Here is a 26,242-nt window from a genome sequence, read left to right as displayed (position 1 = left end):
AAGATGGGGTTTCTCCTTGTTGGTCAGGCTGGTCTCGAACTCCTGACCTCAGGTGATCCACCCGCCTTGGCTTCCCGAAGTGCTGGGATTACAGGCTTGAGCCACTGTGCCTGGCCCATGGTGTTGTTTAACATGGATGAACCAAGCCTTTGTAGTTACATTCTGATCTACCTGTTTTCATTGCTTAGTTGGAACTGACCTTTTCTGGAATTCTCAATTGGGGCTACTAGGGAATATTCCCAGCACTTCCTAAGAGTAGAATGTGGAATAGAACTGGTATAACTTATTCACAGAGATAAAGCTAAATTGTCAATATTTTGGCATCCTTTATAAAAGCATGTATTATCTGTCTCTTAAATTCTGTCCCTTTGCCTCTCCTTGGTGCATTGGAACACACATTTGGTGTTTGCTCTGAAATGGTTACTGTACATGGTTCTTTTTCCCTCTGTACCCCCACGCCTTTTTATGTAAAGGCCTGTAGCATCATGATTGTATTAGCAGCTGGGTGATATGATTTGTGAAGTTAGAAACCTCTTTTCTTTTCTTTTTTTCTTTTTTTTCTTTTTTTTTTTTCTTTTTTGAGACAGATCCTCACTCTGTCACCCAGGTTAGAGTGCAGTGGCGGAATCTCAGCTCACTGCAACCTCCACCTCCTGTTGTTCAAGCGTTTCTCCCACCTCAGCCTCCCGAGTAGCTGGGATTACAGGCACGTACCACCACACCCAGCTAATTTTTGTATTTGTAGTAGAGACAGACAGGGTTTTACCATGTTGGCCAGGCTGGTCTCGAACTCCTGACCTCAAGTGATGTGCCTGCCTCGGCCTCCTAAAGTGTTGGGATTGTAGGCGCAAGTCACCGCGCCCAGGCAGAAACTATTTCCTTCTTATTCAGTTCTGTAGACTAGTGTATGTATTTGTGCACTACAGGCATTTGTGACTGATCCACGGAGATACTTAATATAGTAATACAGTAATTCCCCCCCTCATTCTCAGAGGACACAGTCCAAGACCCCCACTGGATGCCTGAAACCGCAGATAATACTGAACCAAATTTACTATGTTTTTTTCTGTACATACATAACTTGGATAAGGTTTAATTTATAAATTAGGCACAGTAAGTGATTAACAACAACAACTAATAATAATAAAATAGAACAGTTATAACACTGTACCACAATAAAGGTTATGTGAATGTGGTCTGTCTCTCTCTCTCTCAAAATATCTCCTTGTACTGTATCGGGGGTGACTGACACTGTAGAAGGTAGAACTGTGGATAAGGGGGACTAAGCATTTGTTGCATGGATATGTGAATCAAACACCTGTGCTTCTGTGCTAAGTGCTTAACAGTTCTACTGCTCTACCCCCTGCCCCCCACCTGCTTTAGGTACTTATGATCTGAGACACAGACTGGCCGGAGAGGGCGTATAACTGAGTAGAAATATAGATGGTCTACAGATGCCTCAATCAGGTTCTCCTGACTTTGTTACTTACATTTATAGGTTTCTTTTTTTTTTTTTTGAGATAGAACTTTGCTCTGTTGCCCAGGCTGGAGTGCAGTGGTGCAATCTCGGCTCACTGCAAGCTCTCCCTCCCGGGTTCTCGCCATTCTCCTGCCTCAGCCTCCTGAGTAGCTGTGACTACAGGCGCCTGCCACCACGCCCGGCTAATTTTTTGTATTTTTCGTAGAGACGGGATTTCACCATGTTAGCCAGTATGGTTTCAATCTCCTGACTATGTGACGCGCCCATCTCAGCCTCCCAAAGTGCTGGGGTTACAGGCGTGAGCCACTGCGCCCGGTCACATTTATAGATTTCTGAGTTAGATTGGTTTTAGGGAAACCCTAAAAAGGAAAGTGGCTCTTTTTTTTTTGAGACGGAGTCTTGCTCTGTTGTCCAGGCTGTAGTGCAGTGATGCGATCTTGGCTCACCGCAACCTCCACCTCCTGGGTTCAAGCAATTCTCCTGCCTCAACCTCCCAAGCAGCTGGGACTACAGGCATGGGCCACCACACCCAGCTAATTTTTCTATTTTTAGTAGAGACGGAGTTTCACCATATGGGCCAGGCTGGTCTCTAATTCCTGACCTCGTGGCCCACCTGCCTCGGCCTCCCAAAGTGCTGGGATTATGGCATGAGCTGCCGCGCCCAGCTGAAAGTGGTTCTTTTTTTAGCCTGCTTGTTCTCATTGCTTTTTTTTCTGTTATAGATCTTTCTAAAAAAATGGGAAGTAGGAGACTTCTTTCCTTTGTACTCAGTGAGGTTTCTCAGTGGTGGCAGAGCTACCGTGGGGGAAAAGAGGCAAGTGAGAGGCTTGTGGACCTTGATAAGCTGCTGGACCTAACATCCCCCGAGTGGTGCAGCCTCAGGTACTGCCTGCTCCCCAGAGCCCATGGTCCCCATCTCTAAGGGGGCACATTATTCATGCCCTTTGGGATAGGGGATCACGTTGTAAGTATTCCAGAGTGTTCTCTGTGTCTGAGAGCTTTCATAGCCCGGGACGTCCATCTGACCCTGGTGTAATGATTTTTTTTTGTTTTTTTTTTTTTTAGACAGAGTCTTGCTCTGTTGCCCAGGCCGGAGTGCAGTGGTGCAATCTTGGTTCACTGCAATCTCTCCCTCATGGGTTTAAGTGATTCTTCTGCCTTGGTCTCCCAAGTAGCTGGGATTACAGGTGTACGCCACCACGCCTGGCTAATTTTTTTATTTTTAGTAGAGACACGGTTTTGCCATGTTTGCCAGGCTGGTCGCGAACTCCTGACCTCAGGTGATCCACCCGCTGCGGCCTTCCAAAGTGCTGGGATTACAGGCATGAGCCACTGCGCCTGGCCCCTGGTATACATGATCTTGATAAAGCAGATTGCACTGGGGGGCTTCCCAGAGTCCTTTGTGAGCCCTTGAGTTCTGATGGCTTCTCACCGAGAGAGGTGTGTTCTCTTGGACTCTTAAGTAACTCTGTCAAGAGGAGGTAGAGCAAGTTCTTCTCACTCACTTTCTCCTCCAGCTGATATCCTTCCTTGCAAAGAAACCACCTCCTGACACTCTTTCTTGCTTCATCTTCACTGGTCTCCATTTGTTCTTAGATGACTTAAGATACCCTATGTCTCAAGAAAGAACAAGACAGACAAATAGCCTCATCAAAACCAACACAGCATATCCTTGGACAGGACCAAGTTCTGGGCCTAATGCTCTATGTCCTGTTAGGTTCTGAGTCATTGCTCTGTCCTACTCCGGACTTCTTGGATCTAGTAGCTCTCCAAAGCTGTGGATCTACCGTGGGTTTCCCCAGTAATAACCACCAGGCAGAGGGACCAGTGTCACGGCAGTAATGTCATGTGTGCTGTGAGCCAGGGCAGGAGGAGGCAGGAAGCAGTGCTGTCACTTTGGTTCTGGTTTGGTTCTTGATTAATGATTTATTTTTTAGGAGTCAGCTAGAAGTGCCACTATGTCCCAGTTTTCCATGTCTCAGCTCTTTCTGGCATCTCACATTATGCCTCCTGTCTTAAGTAGCCCTTTTGTCACTAATGTATCAATGACACTCTGTACTGGCGGAGAGGGAAAAGGACTGAGGTCGCACACTGCCGAGGGTGTTCCCTTTCCCTTATCAATGTGGTGCCAGTGGCCATGGCTGACGCAGCTCATGGGGAGATGGGGTGACGGGAGCATGTAACCCTTGGGGCAGAACTGGTCACCACTGGGGCTTATTCTGTAGTTGATCTTCAGCTAAGGCTGTGTTTTTCTAAGACTATCGCTCAACAATTAAAAAAAGAAGAAGGGGCAGGCATAAGAGCTGAGGCTGTTCTGATTAGGAGTGCAAGCAGGTGTCATTTGGGGATGAGAAATGGTCAGGTTGTGTGACAAGTCAATTACCAGCCAGCAGTGCCATGCTCAACTACTGCTCTGTAAGAAACTACATTTTCCTGCTGATTCTGCTCAGAGTAACCTGTAGATTTTTCCCCTGAGATGATTTCCTCAATTAGGTGACTATGATCCTGTTCCCATGTGTTAATTCATTTATTTTTTGGCTTCATTTTATCTGGAATAGTGGAGTTGGTGTAGTCATAGAAACCTGAAGGGTTCTGGGCTTATTCAGCCAGAACTCATTATCCAGCTCCCCTGGCTGTGCTCCGCTCTGCTTCCGAAGGCACTGAGGGCAGCAGCTTTCTTCCCTGATTTTTCTTTGCAGCGGGTGCCTCCCAGGTCAAATGGAATAAAAAAAATGCTAACTGCCTTGCCACCAGCCATGACGGTGATGTGCGGATATGGGATAAGAGGGTGAGTAATCTCTTTTTTCCCCCTTGTTGGTCTTTGATCCCTCGCAGAGGGTGTGAAGATGACTTTATGAATGCCAGGGCTTGTCTTGAGAGTCCGGGGAACCCTGGGCAGCATGGTAAATGCTCATTTTAAGCTTGTAGTAACAGATGATATTTGCGTCTCCGTCCAATGTTGAAGGAAGCTAGGGAAGTGAGACATTAGCAACAGTGGTTGAAAAAATCAGCCCCATTTTGCCACCTCCTAATTATGACACCAGGTAAGCCAGCCACTGTCACTTCTCTTAACCTCAGTTTCCTCCAAAATAAAGACACTAACAGTGTGTGTATCACTGGGGTTAAGCCGTGGACCCCAGACACTATTCTAAAATTGTCAGCAGGTGTCTTATCCCTGCCCATGCTTGCAAAGTGAAATGTATTTGTTCTCGGATGCCTGCCATCCTGAATACTTCCAGTAACGATGAGCGAGGCAGGGTACTCATGATGCTTAAATTTCCCCTTACAAGCCTAGATGTCCCATCAGCCTCAAAGTAGCCTGCATATCGATCATACGTTCTCACTGCAGCAGCCCATTGGACATCTAGGGATGGAAATAGCACCGGCTCCTTGGCTGTGACTGTAATGGAAAGTCTACTGAAGTTGGTTGTGTTGGCTTCAGTGAGGGTCACGGCACAGGGAAAAGGCCTCCCCCGTATTGACTGCCAGACTGTTGAGTAATAATGAACAGAGCCATCGCTGCCATGAGGCCTGGGTGTAAATCCTGCTCACTGCCTGTGAGACCTGGGGCTAGAGATGCTCAGGCGTTGTGGGGATGGCTTGTTCAGGGATGTCTCCACCGTCTTATCTTCCGGCTGCTCCCCTCGCTTCATACATTTGGAAGAGAAGCGGGAAGTGGAGCAGAGATCAGGCGTGGCAGATCCTGTCTGCTGCATTAGGCTCCAGGCATGCTGGGGAAGCTTTATGTGGCAGAAGCCCTCTGCCTTAGGTAGCTCTTAAGTGAGAAGGTGATTTCGTAGAGGTTGGGCGGGTGCATCTTCTTTTTTTATTTTTTCTTGAGACGGAGTCTGGCTCTGTTGCCCGGGCTGGAGTACAGTGGGGACCTTCCCTCACTGCAACCTCTGCCTCCTGGGTTCAAGCAATTCTCCTGCCTCAGCATCCCGAGTAGCTGGGACTATAGGCGCGCACCACCACACCCAGGTAATTTTTGTATTTTTTAGTACAGATGGGGTTTCACCATGTTGGCCAGGATGGTCTTAAACTCCTGACCTCAAGTGATCTGCCTGCCTCGGCCTCCCAAAGTGCTGGGATTACAGGCATGAGCCACTGTGCCCAGCCGTATCTTCTACATGTTAGTTTTTGTCTTCTGTTCCTGTATGGCCATTTTCCCTTTCTCTCTTTTTTTTTGAGTTGGAGCCTTACTCTGTCACACAGGCTGGAGAGTAGTGGTGTGACTATAGCTCACTGCAGCCTCGACCTCTTGGGCTCAAGCTATTCTTCTGCCTCAGCCTCTTGAGTAACTGGGACTACAGGTGCATGCCACCACACCCAGCCAATTTTAAAAAATATTTTTTTGTAGAGACAAGGTCTTCTTATGTTGCCCAGGCTGGTCTTGAATTCCTGGGGTCAAGCGATCCTCCCACTTCAGCCTCCCAAAGTGCTGGGATTACGGATATGAGCCACTGCTCCTGGCCTTCTTTATTTCTTCAATTAGTGATTGGTTTTATTCAATTTGTCACTAGAACAACATTTTCTAGTCTCCTGATTAGAAAGGAGGTAACTGATAACACTAATTTCCCTCAGCAAATCTTTTTATCTATTTTATTGAAAGGGTTTTAGCTTTTTTTCTTTTTTTAAATTAATAATGATACTTAGGGCCAGGGGCGGTGGCTCACACCTGTAATCCCAGCACTTTGGGAGGCCTAGTTGAGTGGATCATGAGGTCATGAGATCGCGACCATTTCTGGCCAACATGGTGAAACCCCGTCTCTACTAAAAATACAAAAATTAGCTAGGGGTGGTGCTGCATGCCTATAGTCCCAGCAACTTGGGAGGCTGAGGCAGGAGAATCGCTTGAACCCAGGAGGCGGAGGTTGCAGTGAGCCAAGACCACGCAACTGCACTCCAACCTGGGTGACAGAGTGAGCCTCTGTCTCAAAAATAAATAAATAAATAAATAAACTAAAAATAATGATACTTAGGACTTCTGCTCAGGTGAGTTGTAGAACTTGTTGATTATATTTTCACTTCTCTGGTGCTTTGTAGTATCAAAGCAGCACTGATTGCAACAAGCATTACAGACTTCGAAAAGTTCAGTGTCAGCGCTGACAGTGAATTTTAACCCAAACTCATGTATGACTAACATACTAACATTTACTGAGCATTTATTGTACATAAGCTTTACATTTATTGATTAATGTCTCTTTATAATTAGTCTTTAAAGTAAAGGTTGTTTTTTTTTTTTTTTTTTTTTTTTGGAGACAGAGTCTCACTCTGTTGCCCAGGCTGGAGTGCAATGGCACGATCTTGGCTCACTGCAACCTCCACCTCCCAGGTTCAAGCAATTCTCCTGCCTCAGCCTCCCAAGTAGCTGGGATCACAGGTGCCCACCACCAAATCTGGCTAATTTTTGTATTTTTAGTAGAGACAGGGTTTCACTGTGTTGGTCAGGCTGGTCTCGACTCCCGGCCACAGGTGATCCACCCGTCTCCGTCTCCCAAAGTGCTGGAATTACAGGCGTGAGCCACTGTGCCTGGCCAGTACGTGCTATTGTTATCCCTGTTCTACAGATGCGTAAACCAAAGCACAATTTGCTGCCAAAATTTGAACCCAGGCAGGCTGGTGCTAGAGACTGCACTCTTTTTTTGTTTTTGAGACAGAGTCTCCCTCTGTCTGCCAGGTCGGAGTGCGGTTGTACAATCATAGCTCACTGCAGCCTCAAACTCCTGCGCTGAAATGATCCTCCCACCTGAGTAGCTGGGACTGCGGGTATGCACCACCATGATGAGGTAATTAAAAAAAACTTTTTTTTGTGTAGATGGGAATCTTACTATGTTGCCCAGGCTGGTCTTGACTTCTGGTCTCAAGTGATCCTTCTGCCTTGGCTTCCCAAAATGCTGGGATTACAGGTGTGAGCCACTGCACCCAGCCTGGAGATTGCACTCTTAACCTCATAGACTAATGCTAATTATAGAAGTAATACAAGCTCTTTGTAGAAAATATAAATGAAAAAATAAAAATCATTCATAATCCTACTACCCAGAGACAAATGCTAACATTTTGGTGTTTTCTGTTTTATGCTTTTTTTTTTTTTTTAAACTTAGTTTGTCATACTGTATACGTAGTTGTGTACACTTTTTTTCATTTAACATTACAACAGATGCATTATCCTCGTACTATAAGCTCTAAGTATAGCTTTCAGTGGCCACATCATATTGTATCATCATATGGTGTCACGTAGCTGTAGGATATTGATTCAGCTTCATTATTTCCCATTTGTTGATCATTTAGGTTTTTTCTGGTTTTCTAGTGTTTCAGATAACATCAAGATGAACTTCTTTTGTATCTAAAGCTTTTTGTGAGTTTGGATTATTCCCTTAAGACAGGAAAAATTTTGGGGTGGGAAAAGTGGCTCAAACCTATAATCCCAGCACTTTGGGAGGCCATGGCAAGAAGATTGCTTAAGGCCAGGAGTTCGAGACCAGCTTCACCATGTTGGCCAGGCTGGTCACGAACTGCTGACCTCAGGTGATCCACCTGCCTTGGCCTCCCAAAGTGCTGGGATTACAGGCGTGAGCCACCGCCCCCGGCCTGTTTATTTTCTATGCTTTTTTTTTTTTTTTTTTTTTTTTTTTTTTAAGACGGAGTCTTGCTGTGTCACCCAGGCTGGAGTGCAATGGCCAGATCTCGGCTCACTGCAAGCTCCGCCTCCCGGGTTCACGCCATTCTCCTGCCTCAGCCTCCCGAGCAGCTGGGACTACAGGCACCCGCCACCTCGCCCGGCTAGTTTTTTTTTTGTATTTTTTATTAGAGACGGGGTTTCACCGTGTTAGCCAGGATGGTCTCGATCTCCTGACCTCGTGATCCGCCCGTCTCGGCCTCCCAAAGTGCTGGGATTACAGGCTTGAGCCACCGCGCCCGGCCTTTTCTATGCTTATTAATCGTGTATTGTTTTCTTTTGTGACGTACATTCATTCTCCTTCGGAATCTTAGCACTCCATCACTTTAAGATGGTGGTTTTACCCTTTTGTTGAAGCTGGGTTCATCTGGATGTCTCAGTCCCTCTTCGTGGGTGATCATGGGGAAGGCAAGTGGGAATTGTCAGATTGCACTATTAAAGTGTGAGGCTGGGCACAGTGGATCGTGCCTGTAATCCCAGGACTTTGGGCGGCCAAAACAGGTGGGTCGCTTGAGCCGGGGAGTTCAAGACCAGCCTGGACAACATGCAAAACCCTATCTCTACAAAAAATGCAAAAAAATTAGCCAGGCAGGGTGGCATGCACCTGTAGTCCCAGCTATTTGGAGGGCTGAGGCGGGAGGACTGCTTGAGCCCACTAAGTTGAGGCTGCAGTGTGCCGTGATCGTGCCACTGCACACAGAGCAAGACTTCGTCTCATAAAACAAAAAGCGGGGGGAAAAGTACCCACTACCTTGTATCCTCCATTGAAGTGGGAAGAAATGAGGCTCACAGGTGCATTTCCAGAGCATGTGAAGGAGAGTTGGATGAGTCTTTTGGTGATGGTGTTTTGTTTGACTTAACCAAAACAAAGTCTGTGTAGGGTAGAAACAGTATCTGGTAGTATTTTTGCATCCTCACTCACTACCTAGCAGACTTTTATGTGGTAGACACTCAATGAGTTCTTTCTAAATCGATAACATTCGGTGCTGATCTGTTGCAGAAACCCAGTACAGCAGTGGAATATCTAGCCGCCCACCTCTCCAAAATCCATGGCCTGGACTGGCACCCAGACAGCGAGCACATTCTTGCTACCTCCAGTCAAGACAATTCTGTGAAGGTCAGTGGCGCCCATGGGGAAGTTGGAGGAGCAGTGTTTGGGTGGCATCAGGGATGTGTGATTCCACCTTGGGAGGAAAGCTATAGTGTGTTAGCATAGTATGTATTTCATGGTGCATGTGCTTCTTGGGCAATTGAACACATAAATTTGGTTATGTTGACCAGCGCAATGCAACAGAGCGAGACCCAACATGGTGCTGTTCAACGTAACCACGCTGCGTTATGATGGCGGAGTGACATGCCATAGGATCTCCTCTGATACGTCTCTTAGAATTTGTTCAGAAGGTTTTCGTCTTTCCCTATGTGAAAGGAAGTCAGAGATAAAAGTACTTAGAAAGGGAAAGAAGTTGGCCGGGTGCAGTGGCTCACACCTGTAATCCCAGCACTTTGGGAGGCCAAGGCAGGCAGATCACTTGAGGTCAGGAGTTCGAGACCAGCCCGGCCAACCTGGTGAAACCTGATCTCTACTAAAAATACAAAAATTAGCTGGGTGTGGTGGCGCACACCTGTAATTCCAGCTACTCAGGAGGCTGAGACACAAGAATTGCTTGAACCTGGGAGGCAGAGGTTGCACTGAGCCGAGATTGAGCCACTGCACTCCATCCTGGGCGACCGAGCGAGACTCTGCCTCAAGAAAGGGAAAGAGGTTCCCTTGCAAAGAAACTGCAAGGATGTCAGGTATGCATAACAGATCTCAGCAAAGGAGAAAAGCCTACAGAGTTGTTAAGGTTGCAAAGTTTACAATTAGTCTATTCCTGGTGGAAAAACAGCTGCTCCCTCACATGCTTATCATATGTAGAAAGTTCTGACGTTTTCAGGCTAGAGTCATTTTATTAGTGATTCTCTAACTTACAGGAAATGCTCAAGATTTTTTGTGTTTCAGTAACCCGATTATTTTTGGTTTATCACAAGGTACAGCGTTGTTTGTTTGCCTTTCCTCTCTGTGGCATGTGATGTTCACCCTTGGTCAGAATGATGGCAGGGCAGAGTCATCTTTGCTCCAGTAGTTCCTCCTTGTGGTCAGGTCTCTAAGGGCAGGGGTTTGACCACAGAAGTTGGTTTAGCAATTTTATGATTCAGTGTCATTTACTTAATGCTTTGTTGTATTTATATAGTCATATATGACATCTTTGTGATATGATTAGCAAACTACAGTCATACACTAAGTTAAAAGTTAACTCCTGTCTTGAAGTTTGTAAATCCCTCAGGGTTCTAAGTTATTTTTAATGTGCCAGATGTGACTTTTTTGTTTGTTTGTTCATATTGCATTTGGTTTTCCGTTTTTATTTTTATTTTTATTTTGAGACTGAGTCTTGCTTTGTCACCCAGGCGGAAGTGCAGTGGTGTGATCTCGGCTCACTGCAACGTCCGCTCCTGGTTCTTCTGCCTTAGCCTCCCGAGTAGCTGGGATTACAGATGCACGCCATCATGCCTGGCTAATTTTTGTATTTTTAGTACAGATGGGATTTAACCATGTTGGCCAGGATGGTCTTGAACTCCTAACCTCAAGTGATCCACCCATCTCAGCCTCCCAAAGTGCTGGGATTACAGGCAGGAGCTACCATGCCCGGCCGCATTTGGGTTTCTGTCCCCATACCCCAATCAGCTTGTCTCCCAAGTTCGGAAACCAGAAACCATCCAGTTCAACTCTACCTCTTTCTATGAGATGCCCAAGTTTGTTGATACTCAGTGACATCTTTCCTAACCGTGAGGCTGGGGTTTCATAGGTAATAAAGCAGGTAACAGCAAGTTTCCTGGGAGGACTTTATAGGCATTGTTTCCCCATACAAAGAGCCTTCTCTGTTCTTTACCAGCAGGCTTAGCTTATTAATGAAATGAGATTTTTGGCATGGTATTTGATTTATTCCACTATATCCTGGAAGCAAGACAATTTTTTTTTTTTGAGATGGAATCTTGCTCTGTCACCCAGGCTGGAGTGCAGTGGCACGATCTTGGCTCACTGCAGCCTCCACCTCCCAGGTTCAAGTGATTTTCCCGCGCATGCCACATGGCACCACGCCCAGCTAACTTTTATATTTTTAGTAGAGACGTGATTTCACCGTGTTGGCCAGGTTGGTCTCAATCTCTTAACCTCACGATCCACCTGCCTCAGCCTCCCACAGTGCTAGCAAGACAATTTTATTGAATGTATGTAAACAGCATGATCATAAAAAGTGAAGAAATTTATAAAAGGGACTTTGCATAACATTCAACCATTTTTTCAGTAGATAAGGATCAATATGTGTAATTTTTCTACATAATCATTGTTAGGTTTATATGACAATTCTTAGGTGCATATGACAAATGCCCAAGCTGGTGTTTTAGTTTTATTCCTTTTGTATACTATCCATATGATGTAAAAATACAAAATTATTAGCTCATAATTAATATTAGTTATTTTTATTGTATTTTTATTTTCTAAATTCGAAGGGGTCAGCTGGAGCAAGGTTATCACTAAATGTGTATTTCACTTCAGTTTGTAAATTGTTTAACTACAGAACAATTGAGTTGAAGGTTGGGGTAGATCAAGAAGAAAGAAAAGAATTTTTCTTATGTGGCCCTTAGAAATAGAACATTAACTATAATTAAATGAGTTCATATCATTTTACATAATCTTTTTGTTTTTCCTGATCTTGGGTTAACAGCAGCCTATTTCACAAAAGTTGCTGCCTTCTAGACAAAGAGAGTCCTGGAAATCCAGACATAGTCCCTTGGTACATTCTTTTTTTTTGAGACAGAGTCTTGCTCTGTTGCCCAGGCTGGATTGCAGTGGCGTGATCTTGGCTCACTGCAACCTCTGCCTCCCAGGTTCAAGCGATTCTCATGTCTCAGCCTCCCTCAGTAGCTGGGATTACAAGGGCGCACCAACGTGCCAGGCTAATTTTTGTATTTTTAGTAGAGACGGAGTTTCACCATGTTGGCCAGGCTGGTCTCAAACTCCTGACCTCAAGCAATCTACCTGTCTCGGCCTCCCAGAGTGCTGGGATTACAGGAATGAGCCACCATGCCCTGCCACCCTTGGTACATTCTGATGAGAAACATGTAGCTTTGAGTCTATTTCCTAGGGTATCAACACTCAAGGAAACCTGGTTCATTTTTGACCGAGGCTCTTGTGATATTTCTTTATACCTCTCTTTCTCCATCTGTATGTAGATATGTGTATATCTATATCTATATATAAAGAAAAAATATGTATTTTGTCTCACTGTGTTGCCCAGGCTGGTTTTGAACTCCTGGGCTCAAGCAGTCTTCCTGCTTCAGCCTCCTAAAGTGTTGGGATTACAGGCGTGAGCCACACCTAGCCCCTGATATTTCTTCAGAGGACTTTTTTTCTGCTCTGTAGTTTGTAGCAGGAACCCTTTGGCAAGGGTAAATGAAAAGGATAAATTGTCTGTGAATGGGGGGATGCAATGGCTCCGGTTAATTTGTAATAACTACCTGTATCAGATTGAAATAGAATGAAGTCTTCTGTTTCCAAATGACGTGTAATCATTTTGTAAGACTGCATCAGTGATTGCCTTGAGAGCAAGAGCATGTTATGAATAGTAAGGACATTGTCAAATCTCCAGGGTCCTCTAATTAATCCCATAAATTGTATAATTGTCACCAGTTGGTGAGCATATTTAAATCTAGAAACAAAATCTTTCTTTTTTTCTTAAAAAAAGCATTAATCTTGCTAACAGTTATATGCTGATCTTTGTACATGAATGTGAATGTGTTTCTATCCCAATTGAAAAGTAAACAGTTGCTAGAATGTATTCATATTAACAACGTTTTACTTGTATATAATTAATCTGGGGAGGCTGAACTTTTCTTTGCTAGCTTTCCACACACTGTGGGTTTGATAATAGGGCGGCATGCACAGTGTGGAGCTGGTTAGAAATCTGGAGAATGACAAGCATACCTAATTATTTTGAGTATATTCCTTTTATAAGTTGAGGGGCGAATTATAGTTTACCATGTGGCCATATGGGAAACCCAAAAGTAGTTTAAGCTGAAAAGACATCTTGACCATTTTATTATTTTGAACATAGGACCTGAATTTGGCAACAAAGAGTTGTCATATAAGGGTCTAAAGATAAGAAATGGCTGGCGCAGTGGCTCACGCCTGTAATCCCAACGCTGTGGGAGGCCAAGGCGGGTGGATCACCTGAGGTCAGGAGTTTGTGACCGGCCTGGCCAACATGGTGTAACTCCATCTCTACTAAAAATACATAGCTGGGTGTGGTGGCGCATGCCTGTAATCCCAGCTACTCGGGAGGTTGAGGCAGGAGAATTGCTTGAACCTAGGAGGTGGAGGTTGCAGTGAGCTGAGATCATGCTACATGCACTCCAGTCTGGGTAACAAGAGCTAAACTCTGTCTCAAAAAAAAAAAAATAAATAAATAAATAAAAATAAATAAAAAAATAAAAATAAAAAATAAAAAAACCCAGGCCGGGCGCGGTGGCTCAAGCCTGTAATCCCAGCACTTTGGGAGGCCGAGACGGGCGGATCACGAGGTCAGGAGATCGAGACCATCCTGGCTAACACGGTGAAACCCCGTCTCTACTTAAAAATACAAAAAAAACTAGCCGGGCGCGGTGGCGGGCGCCTGTAGTCCCAGCTACTCGGGAGGCTGAGGCAGGAGAATGGCGTGAACCCTGGAGGCGGAGCTTGCAGTGAGCTGAGATCCGGCCATTGCACTCCAGCCTGGGCGGCAGAGCGAGACTCCGTCTCAAAAAAAAAAAAAAAAAAAAAAACCCGAATAAATAAAATAAAGATAAGAAATGATTACAGTCTTGATATATAGTGAAACTAAAGTTAAATACAGCAGTAAGTGATAAAAATTATTAAGAATGGTAGCATTTTTGAAAAATGAGATTTAGGCAAATAATTCAGGAGCTTTATGAAAAACACAAAAAGTAACAGTATTTTGGTGAACCTCTGCTCTGTAGATATAGACTAAGTTTTTACTGTTTTAAACAAATGATGTGCTCAGAGATCCGTTGCTATTTAAATGGAAAGAAAACCTACATTTTAGATTTTGTTTTTCTTTTTTAGAGACAGGGTCTCACTGTGTCACCTAGGCTGCACTACAAGTGGCATGATCACAGCTCACTGCAGCCTTGAACTGCTGGGCTCAAGTGATCCTCCCACCTCAGCCTCTAGGACTACAGGTGTATGCTACCATGTCATATTATTTTATTTTTTGTAGAGGTGGGGTCTTGCTATGTTGCCCAGGCTGGCATTTTAGTTTTATTCCTTTTGTGTACTATCCATATAATGTTTTGCACAAAAATCTTTTCCACAAGTCATTTTTGTTTTATAAGAAAATCCATAACATTTGGCCAACTCTGTCAACACGTAATATATAAGGCAAAAATATTCTATTTTTCTCCTTGATAAGGCAAGAAATACACGTATTATCTTGCAAACACATCCTCATACAATCATAGATAATATTTGACATTTTTAAGGCAGCAGAAGTAAGCATGTATACCATTGTGATCAAAAGGTATTTGTAAATCCTTTCACCCTATTAACTGGACAATCAATAAAGAATCAAGACTGGGCATGGTGGCTCATGCATGTAATCTCAGCACTTTGGGAGTCTGAGGAGGGAGGATCACTTGAGCCCAGGAGTTGGAGACCAGCCCGGCCAACATAGTGAAACCCCATCTCTACAAAAAATAAACAAATTAGCTTGGTGTGATGGTGCATACCAGTAGTCTCAGCCACCCAGAAGGCTGAGGTAGGAGGATTGTTGGAGCCGAGGAGGTTGAGGCTGCAGTGAGCTGTGATCACACCACTGCACTCCAACCTGGGTGACAGAGTGAGACCCTATCTCAAGTAAATAAATAAATAGTATCAAGGAGCAAGGGTGTGTGTGTAAAAATTATGTTTCATGACTCAGTTTTCAAAAGGTATTCTTGGCTAGGTGTGGTGGCTCATGCCTGTAATCTTAGCACCTTGAGAGGCTGAGGTGGGAGGATTCCTTCAGGCCTGGAGTTTAAAATGAGCCTAGACAACATAGTGAGACCCTGTTTCTAAAAAATAAAAAAATAGCCGGGCTGGTGGCATGCACCTGTCATCCCAGCTACTCAGTAGGCTAAGGCGGGAGGATCGCTTGAGCCCAGGAGTTCGAGGCTGCAATGAGCTGTGATCAAACCACTGCATGCCAGTTTAGGTGACAGAGTGAGACCCTATCTCTTAAAAAAAAAAAAAAAAATATATATATATATATATATATATATATAAAATTATGCCTAGACATTATTTATATATTCAAAGGTTATTCATTAATATCAGTTCAAGGTCTTAAAATTAATCTAAATATTTTGAAATTACAATTTAAGTTTATATTATAACACAGAAACAGAAGTTTATATTAAGAGTTTGTTAGAGAAATATTAAACATATTTACCTTGATACTGTAATGGAATAGCTAAGTTATTGTTCTTTTTTTTTTTTTGAGATAAGATCTTGCGCTGTTACCCAGGCTGGAATGCAATGGCACAATCACAGCTCACTGCAGGCTTGACCTCCTGGGCTCAAACGATCTTCCCATGTCAGCCTCCGGAGTAGCTGGGACTACAGGTGCAAACCACAATGCCTGGCTGATTTTCGAGGTTTTTTTTTTAGAGATGGGTCTCCCCATATCACCAGGCTGTAGACTCAGTTCTTGTGATCCTTATTATTATAGAAAGTGCAGCCGGGTGCAGTGACTCGTACCTGAATTCCCATCACTTTGGGAGGCTGAAGCGGGCAGATTGCTTGAACATAGGAGTTTGGGACCAGCGTGGGCAACATGGCAAAACCCCATCTCTGCAAAAAATGCAAAAAATTAGCCAGGCGTGGTAACAAGCACCTGTAGTCCCAGCTACTTGGGAGGTGGAGGTGGGAGAATTGTTCAAACCCAAGAGGTTGAGGTTGTATTGAGCCAAGATTGTGCCACTGCACTCCAACCTGCCTGGAAAAGGGAGACCATCTCTCAAAAAAGAAAAAATAAAAGTTCATAAGAGCATGAGAGCAAACGTTTTTTAAAGAGCATCAGTTGTTTTCATTCATTTGATTTGATGTAATTTTTACATTTTAATAATTTTAAATATTTTGTGGAAACAATGACAACTCCTATAATCCATATAAATAGTTATGTAATTTAGGACGTTTAATTAAGCTTTCCATGAGAAAATAAACCCAAGGCTTATTTAAGTTAGAATAGTATGTTAAAAATTAATATTTATGGCTGGGCACGGTGGCTCACGCCTGTAATCCCAGCACTTTGGGAGGCCGAGGCGGGCGGATCACGAGGTCAGGAGATCGAGACCATCCTGACTAACACAGTGAAACCCCGTCTCTACTAAAAATACAAAAAAAATTAGCCGGGTGTGGTAGCGGGCGCCTGTAGTCCCAGCTACTCGGGAGGCTGAGGTAGGAGAATGGCATGAACCCGGGAGGCGGAGCTTGCAGTGAGCCGAGATCGTGCCACTGCACTCCAGCCTGAGCAACAAAGCGAGACTCTGTCTCAAAAAAAAAAAAAAATTAATATTTATACTATGATAGAGTCAGGAAAACACATATAGATATTTATAAATCCAAATTATTAAACTACATAGTCTAATTTCTCCAGGGATTCATCTTCATTAGAACATTACCTGAACTTTTTTCTTTCCTTTCTTTTTTTTTGGAGACAGAGTCTTGCTCTTTTTTTTTTTTTTGGAGACGGAGACGGAGTCTCTCTCTGTCATCCAGGCTAGGAGTGTGGTGGCACAATCTCAGCTCACTGCAACCTTCTCCTCCTGGATTCAAATGATTCTCCTGCCTCAGCCTCCTCAGTAGCTGGGATAGCAGGTGTGTGCCACCACATTTGGCTAATTTTTGTATTTTTAGTAGAGACAGAGTTTCACCATGTTGGCCAGGTTGGTCTCGAACTCCTGACCTCAGGTGATCTACCCACCTCGACCTCCCAAAGTGGTGGGGTTACAGGAGTGAGCCAGCATTCCTGGCAGAACTTCTTTCTATGGTTATATATTAATTAAAAAGAACTTTCATAAAGTTTGTTTCAAGGTACTGGAATTTTTTTCCATTTTTGTTTATTTGATTTTTGTGTTTTGTTTTTATCCCGTTGTCAAGCTTCTTATTTTATAGTCTACCATTCACAGCCATTAATTTAACTCACTGCTAATTTTCCCCCGAGGTATAGCTTCAGCAAGCATTTAAGACTTTTTTTTGTTTTGTTTTGTTTTTTTGTTTTACTGTTTCCATTTTTTTAAAAAGAAATTTATGGGTAACTAGTAGGTATATATATTTATGGGATACATGAGATGTTTTGATACAGGTGTATAATGAGTAATAATCACATTAGGACAAACTGGGTATCCATCACCTCAAGCATTTATCAGTTTTTTCTGTTATAAACATTCTAATCATACCCTTTCAGTTGTTTTTAAATGTACAATGAATTATTGTTTACTGTAATCACCCTGTTGTGCTGTCAAATACTGGCTCTTATTTATTCTGCCTAACTATATTTTTCTTTTTTTTTTTTTTTTTTTTTTTTTGAGACGGAGTCTCGCTCTGTCACCCAGGCTGGAGTGCAGTGGCCGGATCTCAGCTCACTGCAAGCTCTGCCTCCCAGGTTTACGCCATTCTCCTGCCTCAGCCTCCCAAGTAGCTGGGACTACAGGCGCCCGCCACCTCGCCCGGCTAGTTTTTTGTATTTTTAGTAGAGACGGGGTTTCACCGTGTTAACCAGGATGATCTCGATCTCCTGACCTCGTGATCCGCCCGTCTCGGCCTCCCAAAGTGCTGGGATTACAGGCTTGAGCCACCGTGCCCGGCCCTAACTATATTTTTCTACCCATTAACCATCCCCACTTCTGGCTCCCCCTGCCCTACCCTACTATGCTTCCCAGCCTCTGGTAAGCATCAGATCTGCTCTCTTCATGAGTTCAATTTTTTAAATTTTTAGCTCCCACAGATGAGTGAGAACATGCAAAGTTTATTTTTCTGTGCCTGGCTTGTTTCACTTAACAAAATTTCCTCTAGTTCCTTCCATGTTGTTGTAAATGATAGGATTGCATTCTTTTTTATGGATGAATAGTACTCCATTGTGTATATGCACCATATTTTCTTTTCCATTTGTCTGTTGATGAACATTTACTTTGCTTCCAGAAATTACAGCAGTTCTACTCCTCCTCTCTCTACCAGTCCTAGCCGCTGGCATCCCCATTACTATTAACAGACCGTAACCTCAATACCACTTTCTTTGATCCAGCTGGAGGAGGTGATCCCATCTTGTATCAACATTTATTCTGATTCTTCGGTCACCCTGAAGTCTGTATCCTCATCCTACCAGGGATCGGAATACCTTGCCTATTGAGAATAATACTGCAATAAATATGGGAGTGCAGATATCTGTTCGCTATACTGGTTTCTTTTCTTTGGGGTATATACCTAGCAGTGGGGTTGCTGGATCATACGATAGTTCTGCTCCGTGGTGGCTGTACTAATTTACATTCCTGCCAACAGTGTATGAGGGTTCCCTTTTCTCTACATCCTTGCCAGCATTCATTATTGCCTGTCTTTTGGATAACAGCCATTTTAACTGGTGTGAGATGATATCTCATTGTAGTTTTGATTTGCATTTCTCTGATGATCAGTGATGTTGAGCATCTTTTCACATACTGTTTGCCATTTATATGTCTTCTTTTGAGAGATGTCTGTTCAGATCTTTTGCCATGTTTTAATTGGATTATTAGATTTTTTTCCTATTGAGTTGTTTGAGATCCTTATATATTCTGGTTATTAATCCCTTGTTACATAGATAGTTTGCAGATCATTTTAGATAGTTTGCAGATCATTTCTCCCATTCTGTGTATTGTCTCTTCTATTTTTTTTTTTACGACAGAGTCTCGCCCTGTCATCCAGGCTGCAGTGCAGTGGTGTGATCTCAGCTCACTGCAACCTCTACCTCCTGAGTTCAAGCGATTCTTGTGCCTCAGCCTCTCGAGTAGCTGGGCTTACAGGTGCACACCACCACACCTGGCTTATTTTTGTATTTTTTTTTTTTTCAATAGAGACAGGGTTTCGCCATGGTGGCCAGGCTGGTCTCAGACTCCTGACCTCAAGTGATCTGCCCGCCTTGGCCTCCCAAAGTGCTGGGATTACAGGCACAAGCCAGTGTACCCATTTCATGGAGTATTTTAACATAAAACTAAGGACAGTTGCATAACTTCTTTCAATGTAGCTATCTCACATAAGGCAAATCTGGTCTTACAAGAACAGGGAAAAAAGCTGGGCGCAGTGGCTTATACCTGTAATCTCAGCACTTTGGGACGTTTAGGCAAGCAGATCACTTGAGTCCAGGAGTTCAAGACCAGCCTGGGCAACATAGGGAGACCTTGTCTCTACAGAAAAATAAAAAAAAGTAGCCAGGTGTGGTGGTGTGCCCTTGTAGTCCCATCTACTCACAAGGCTGCTGAGGCAGGAAGATCACTTGAACTGGGGAGATCAAGGCTGCAGTGAGCCATAATCCTGTCACTATACTCCAGCCTGGGCTACAAAGTGAGATTCTGTCTCAAAAAAAAAAAAAAAGCTGGGCGCGGTGGCTCACACCTGTAATCCCAGCACTTTGGAAGGCCGGGGTGGGTGGATCACGAGGTCAAGAGATCGGAATCATCCTGACCAACGTGGTGAAACCCTGTCTCGACTAAAAATACAAAAATTAGCTGGGCGTGGTGGTGCATGCCTGTAGTCCCAGCTACTCGGGAGGCTGAGGCAGGAGAATTGTTTGAACCTGGGAGGCGGAGGTTGCAGTGAGCCGAGATCACGCCCCTGCACTCCAGCCTGGCAACAGAGCAAGATTCCATCTCCAAAAAAAAAAAAAAAGAAAGAAAGAATAAAGAAAAGGGGGAAGAAAAGGAATCCTTGATGCTTTCCTCTTCAAGTCCAGGATCTGGTTCTTTAAATACACATCTTGTGACATGGAAAAGATCTTTCAAAAAAACAGCCATTGAGTAAAGTTTCTCTTGCTGCCACCAAATGTGTCCCTTGGACTGAAAATGAGAAAGCTGAGATTTTTTTTTTTTTTTTTTAAAGAGCAGCAAATCTAAAACATTAGAAGTTTATTAGAAGTTGTTTTTTTTTTTTTTAATTTTCTTCCTAGAAATTCTTTGTTTTTGTTTTTGTTTTTGTTTTGAGATGGAGTCTCACTCCGTTGCCCAGGCTGGAGTGCAGTGGTACAGTCTCAGCTCACTGCAGCCTCCACCTCCTGGGTTCAAGCGATTCTCCTGCCTCATCCTCGCAAGTAGCTGGGACTCCAGGCGCGTGCCACCTTGCCTGGCTAATTTGTGTATTTTTAGTAGAGACTGGGTTTTACCATGTTGGCCAGGCTGGTCTTTAACTCCTGTCCTCAGGTGATCTGCCCGCCTCAGCCTCCGAAAGTGCTGGGATTGTAGGTGTGAGCCACCGTGCCTGGCTTCTTCCTAGAAATTCTTGAGTTTTCTCATTTTATGTTTAGCTATTTGATTATTAGTCTTGGATCAAAACAGGGATGCTATTAAATTTAGCAGTTATGCCATCTAAACTTTTCAATCTAAATCATTAATTTTTTTTTTTTTGGAAATAGGCAAAATTACACTCACACGTCTGCTCAGAAATGACTGCGTTCACCTCTTCCCACGCACTCAATGGAGGAACCTCATCCAGCCCTCAGGCAGGCTGGGGAACTAAGCAAGAGTTTACAGCTGGGTGTTTGCCTGTTCCTGTGTGCTGTGCTCTGTAATACTCGTTCATTCATATTGTGCATTAAGTAGAGGAACAGCTTCTAAGATTTATTAACACCTCATTGTTGGCACATAGAACGCTCCCTTACATTCCAGGTTGGCTCATTTGTATATTTCTTTGGGATATCGTGATTTTCTTTTGAGAGGAGAAAAGGTCACCCACTTCGAACTCTATTTAGATTTTTCAGAAGGTTATGAAACTCCAGACAAGTCATTTCCATTTCCATTCAGGCTTATTCACAAAATTATTAACCAAACCAAGCAAAACCTTTGGAAAGTCTCTTCCTTTGCTCTAAAACCATGTAAAACCAGCTTTAAACCATTTTGAATATTTTAAAGTGTAGTAAGAGATTTGTGGGTCTGAATATATATCCCTATACTTTATTAAGTCTCTAAAAGTTTTGAAACAGAGAAGGCCAGCGTGACAGTACTTGTGTGGGTCATATCCTTCTACAGCAAAGGTTATGATTATTAAAGGCTGTTATCAAAACTAGTTTCTTTTGTAAGGAGGAGGAAAGTACTTCTCACATCTGTGGCTTGTTGGCCATTCTCACTTTGGGGAAATTTTCAACCATTATTCACTCTTCAATTTTATTTATTTATTTTTTTGAGACGGAGTCTCGCTCTGTCGCCCTGGTTGGAGTGCAGTGACCGGATCTCAGCTCACTGCAAGCTCCGCCTCCCGGGTTCACACCATTCTCCTGCCTCAGCCTCCCGAGTAGCTAAGACTACAGGTGCCCGCTACCTCGCCCGGCTAGTTTTTTGTATTTTTTAGTAGAGACAGGGTTTCACTGTGTAGGCCAGGATGATCTCGATCTCCTGACCTCGTGATCCGCCCGTCTCGGCCTCCCAAAGTGCTGGGATTACAGGCTTGAGCCACCGCGCCCAGCCACTCTTCAAATATTACTTCTGTTCTATTCCTTCTCTTTCCTTTCCTCTGGAACAATAATTATACATCAGCTGGGCGCGGTGGCTCACACCTGTAATACCAGCACTCTGGGAGACCGAGGCAGGCAAATCACCTGAGGTCAGGAGTTCAAGACCAGCCTGGCCATGGTAAAACCCCATCTATACTAAAAATAACAAAAAATTAGCCAGGTGTGGTGGTGCGTGCCAGTAATCCCAGCTACTTGGGAGGCTGAGGCAGGAGAATCGCTTGAAATCGGGAGGCGGAGGTTGTAGTGAGCTGAGATCGCGCCATTGCACTCCAGCCTGGGCAACAAGAGCGAAACTCCCTCTCAAAAAAAAAAAAAGTATATATTTATTAGACTTCTTCACTGTTTTCCGTATAGTCTGATACACTTTTTACTTTTTTATTTAAAACATTTTTTTTGAGACAGGGTCCTGCTCTGTTGCCCACGCTGGCATGCAGTGGTATGATCATAGCTCACTGTAACCTTGAACTCCTTGGCTCAGTCAGTCCTCCCACTTCAGCCTCCCAATTAGCTAGGTGAGGAGACGGGGTCTTGCTTTGTTGCCCAGGCTGGTCTTGAACTCCTGACGTCAAGTGATCCTCCTACCTTAGCCTCCCAAAGCACTGAGATTACAGGCATGAGCCACTGCACCAGCCTTGAAAACCTATGAAATACACATATGCAGAGTTGCATGTAACTGCCCCCCACACAGTCAGGGTATGGAACAGTTCCATGACACTGAAGAGCCACCTCGTGTTATTCCTTTGCACTCATACCCTCTCCTGCCCCTAACCTCTGGCAACCACTTGTCTGTTCCCCATCACTATAATTTGTTCTTTTTGAGAAGGGCTTTTTTTTTTTTTTTTTTTTTTTTTTTTCAGATGGAGTCTTGTTCTGTTGCCTAGGCTGGGATGCAGTGGTGCTGTCTTGGCTCACTACAACCTCTGCCTCCCGGGTTCAAGCAATTGTTGTGCCTCAGCCTCCTGAGTAGCTGGGACTACAGGTGTGTGCCACCATGCCCAGCTAATTTTTGTACTTTTGGTAGATATGGGGTTTCACCATGTGAGCCAGGCTGATCTTGAACTCCTGACCTCAAGTGATCTGCCTGCCTTGGCCTCCCAAAGTGCTGGGATTACAGGCATGAGCCACTGCACCCGGACTAGTATATAACCTTTTAAGGTTGTCTTTTTTTCATTCAATATAATGCCTTTAAGAGTCATCCAAGTTGTTTTAAAAAGTAATAATGCATAGACTTTTTAGTACTCAGTAGTATTCCACTTATGGATATGCCACCATTAATTTTCTGTTGACCCATTTAAGGACATTTGGACTATTTTTGGTTTTTGGTGATTGTGAATAGAGCCACTATAAACATTCATGTATAGGTTTTTGTGTGAACAGACATTTTCAATTTTCTAGGGCAGTTATGTAGGAGTGGTATTGCTGGGTCATATGGTATGTGTACTCTTAACTTTATAGGAAATTGCCAAAGTAGCCGGGAGTGATGACTCACACCTGTGATCCCAGCACTTTTGGAGGCCAAGGTGGGAGGATTGCCTGAGCCCAGGGGTTCGAGACCAGCCTGGGCAACATGGCAAGATCCCATCTCTATTAAAAAAAGAAATTGTTACAGCAATTTCCAGAGTGATTGCTGTCATCTGTTTTTGAAAATAATTTCCTTAAAACAGTTCCGAGTTTCACTCTTGGCTTTCCTGCCTTTGTGACAAATGCTGGAGTTCTAAGAGTATGTGCCCCTCACGTTAGACGCATAGGTGTCTCTAAGGTAGTTTGTGTGGCTCACTTTGTGTGCTCTACAGTTTGAAGAACTGCACCTCAGGCGTTGGAGGATGATAGCGGGTGTGGACTTGAATGGATTGGCTCCTAGGTTCTCACACAGCTGCCTTTTTCCTTTGTGACCTTGCACATTATGTCTTGTCTTTATATAGCCTCTGCATTTAAAAAAGAGATTAAAAACATGCATTATGTGGTTGGTACAAAGATTAAATGGGAGAAAAAAGTTCTAAATATATGTCTGAAATGTAATGAGTAGTCAGGATACTTCAGCTATTGTTTTGAAATTACCTGCGTGATGTAAACGTGATACAGGATCAAACACGTCTCTTTTAATTTTCAGCTCTAAAGATCATTTCAAAATCAAGCCTGTTGATAGTGACCTGCCCTGATTAGTGGTCCTCATAAAGTCCAGAAATTCTCCTGTAATGTTTTAGAAATGGAAAGGGAGGTTTCTTTGTGTCTCTGTCACAGTAGTATGGTTATAGGAGCTGAACTAAAAATATGCTGTTGAAGTGTATCTTTAGAGGACCAGAAGCAATGAGTTCAAAGGCTATGCTTATTTCAGTAGAATTTTTTATGGCATTTATTTCACAAACGATCTTGCTTGCTCTCTTCTAGTTCTGGGATTACCGCCAGCCTCGGAAATACCTCAATATTCTTCCTTGCCAGGTGCCTGTCTGGAAGGCCAGATACACAGTGAGTGAGCCACCCTGCCTCCTGATAGGAAACTTCTTTTTGGGTGTTCCAAAAACAAGGAGCCCAGGGACATGTTCTCTTATTTTCTTTGTGAGGTGATTTTATCTTTCTCTCTTGGTTTAGTGGTGGGACAAATTTGATAATGATGGCATAAATGCTGTTAACTATTTCAAATTTTATTCTTGGCTGGTCGCAGTGGCTCACACCTGTAATCGCAGCACCTTGGGAGGCCGAGTCGGGTGGATCATCTGAGGTCAGGAGTTCGAGACCAGCCTGGCCAATGTGGTGAAACCCTGTCTCTACTAAAAATACAAAAATTAGCCAGGTGTGGTGGCGCACGCCTGTAGTCCCAGCTACTTGAGAGGCTGAGGCAGGAGAATCTCTTGAACCCAGGAGGCAGAGATTGCAGTAAGCAGAGATTGCGCCACTGCACTCCAGCCTGAGTGACAGAGTGAGACTCCATCTCCAAAAAAATAAATAAGTAAATAAAATAAAAACATTTTATTCTTTGAGTGTTGGGTAAGTATCTATATCAGAATTGCTGATCAAAGCTCCACAGAGAAGCTAGGCCATGTAAAGATACTCACTAATGATAGGGCTGGCAGCAGGGTAGATGGAGAGAGGGTCAGGAGGCTTGAGGTCTGTCAGTTGTGGTGGAGTGAACTCTGGCTTTAAATTCAGAAGACCTGGGCTGGGGGTCATGCTCTATCATTTAATACGGATGTGGCCTTGGGGAAGCCATTTGATGTTTTTGAGCAGAAATTTCCTCTACTGTAGAATATGAATAGTAATTTTTACTATGCCCTCCTTTTTTTTAAATTGTGATAAAATCCACCATTTTAAAGTATACAATTCTGTGATTCACAAGCTGACTTTCTTTTGAAATAACTTATATGAATGTGCTTTTTAAACCATTAAATGCTACAAATAGAGTGGTTAGGCAACTATTAACCTTCCACATGGGTTGAGAGATAATGTATTTCCTTTAATGTCAATCTGAAAGCTAGCACAGGGATGAATAAAGCTACCTTTATATATTCGACTGTCACCGTGGGGAGCAAAAAAGATAACTTGGGTATTAAGATAACTTGGGTATTAAGCTGGTTTTGCACCTGGGATCACTTGCCAAGAAATCAGACACCCTTCTTATGAATTGAAATACTTTTCTGGATTAATATGTTTGCTTTAAAAAATAAACAGAAAAGTCCAAGAGTGCTACCAGGAAGGGTGATGAAGATAAATGTGCTCTTAGGTGACTATTTATTCCTTAAATAACAGTCTAATTCAACTAAATGGACCCCTTAGCTACCTAGCAGATTGGGTTTTGCCAAGTAAAACATGTCAGTCCTGAAGTGAGCAAGTTTTCCTCTGAGCATTTGCGGTGCTGGGGAGGCGGGAAGGTGATGCTTCACATGGATGGCGTGTTTCTGGTGCGTTTCCACGTGGCAAGAATTAGGTTTGCTGCTCCAGGGATTTTCCCTGTCAGCCCTGCATGCTCATTCTGGGAAAGCACTTAGTAACTCTTGAGCTACTCATGGAGAGTAGCTAGGATGTGAAACAGTGTGTTTCAGTGCATAGCAATCAGAACCATTTGCTTATTTTAAAATTTTCAAAGTTCTTCAAGCGCTTGCCTCAGCCTGAGTTTTTACTTGCTGTGGTGTCTTCCGTAAGCAAAGAGAAAAGTAACGATGTTCAGCTTACGGTGTTTGGGTAAAATTTCTCCAGATGAGTTGGGGCCTTCCATTATCTAATTATTTTACTTAGGAAGAATTCCAGGTGTGGAAACTCAAGACTCAG

The 26,242-nt window shown here is 43.6% G+C and overlaps 1 protein-coding gene across 11 annotated transcripts in view; it reads left to right on the top strand.

Moving 5' to 3' along the window:
* WDR59 (WD repeat domain 59) overlaps positions 1-26,242 on the top strand; it is a 128,780-nt gene that overhangs the window by 42,735 nt on the left and 59,803 nt on the right. For 7 of the 11 annotated variants that reach the window (XR_013411202.1, XR_013411204.1, XR_013411203.1 and 4 more), the window contains exons 7-9: positions 4,180-4,268; positions 9,160-9,276; positions 24,368-24,445. Coding sequence is in view for 8 of the 11 variants with exons in the window: in XM_001109464.5 (XP_001109464.3) it covers positions 4,180-4,268; positions 9,160-9,276; positions 24,368-24,445 (284 nt within the window). In the remaining 3 variants the exon portion in view is untranslated. Of the gene's footprint in view, positions 1-4,179; positions 4,269-7,140; positions 7,270-9,159; positions 9,277-24,367; positions 24,446-26,242 lie in introns of those variants that run through there. The other 4 variants (XM_077984678.1, XM_028840800.2, XM_028840801.2 and 1 more) reach the window with 3 other exon arrangements.

This window comes from Macaca mulatta, chromosome 20, assembly GCF_049350105.2.
Source record: "Macaca mulatta isolate MMU2019108-1 chromosome 20, T2T-MMU8v2.0, whole genome shotgun sequence".
Taxonomy (NCBI): Eukaryota; Metazoa; Chordata; class Mammalia; order Primates; family Cercopithecidae; genus Macaca; species Macaca mulatta.
Note: the sequence above shows the minus strand (reverse complement) of the source record. Positions and strands in the feature narration are given on the sequence as shown.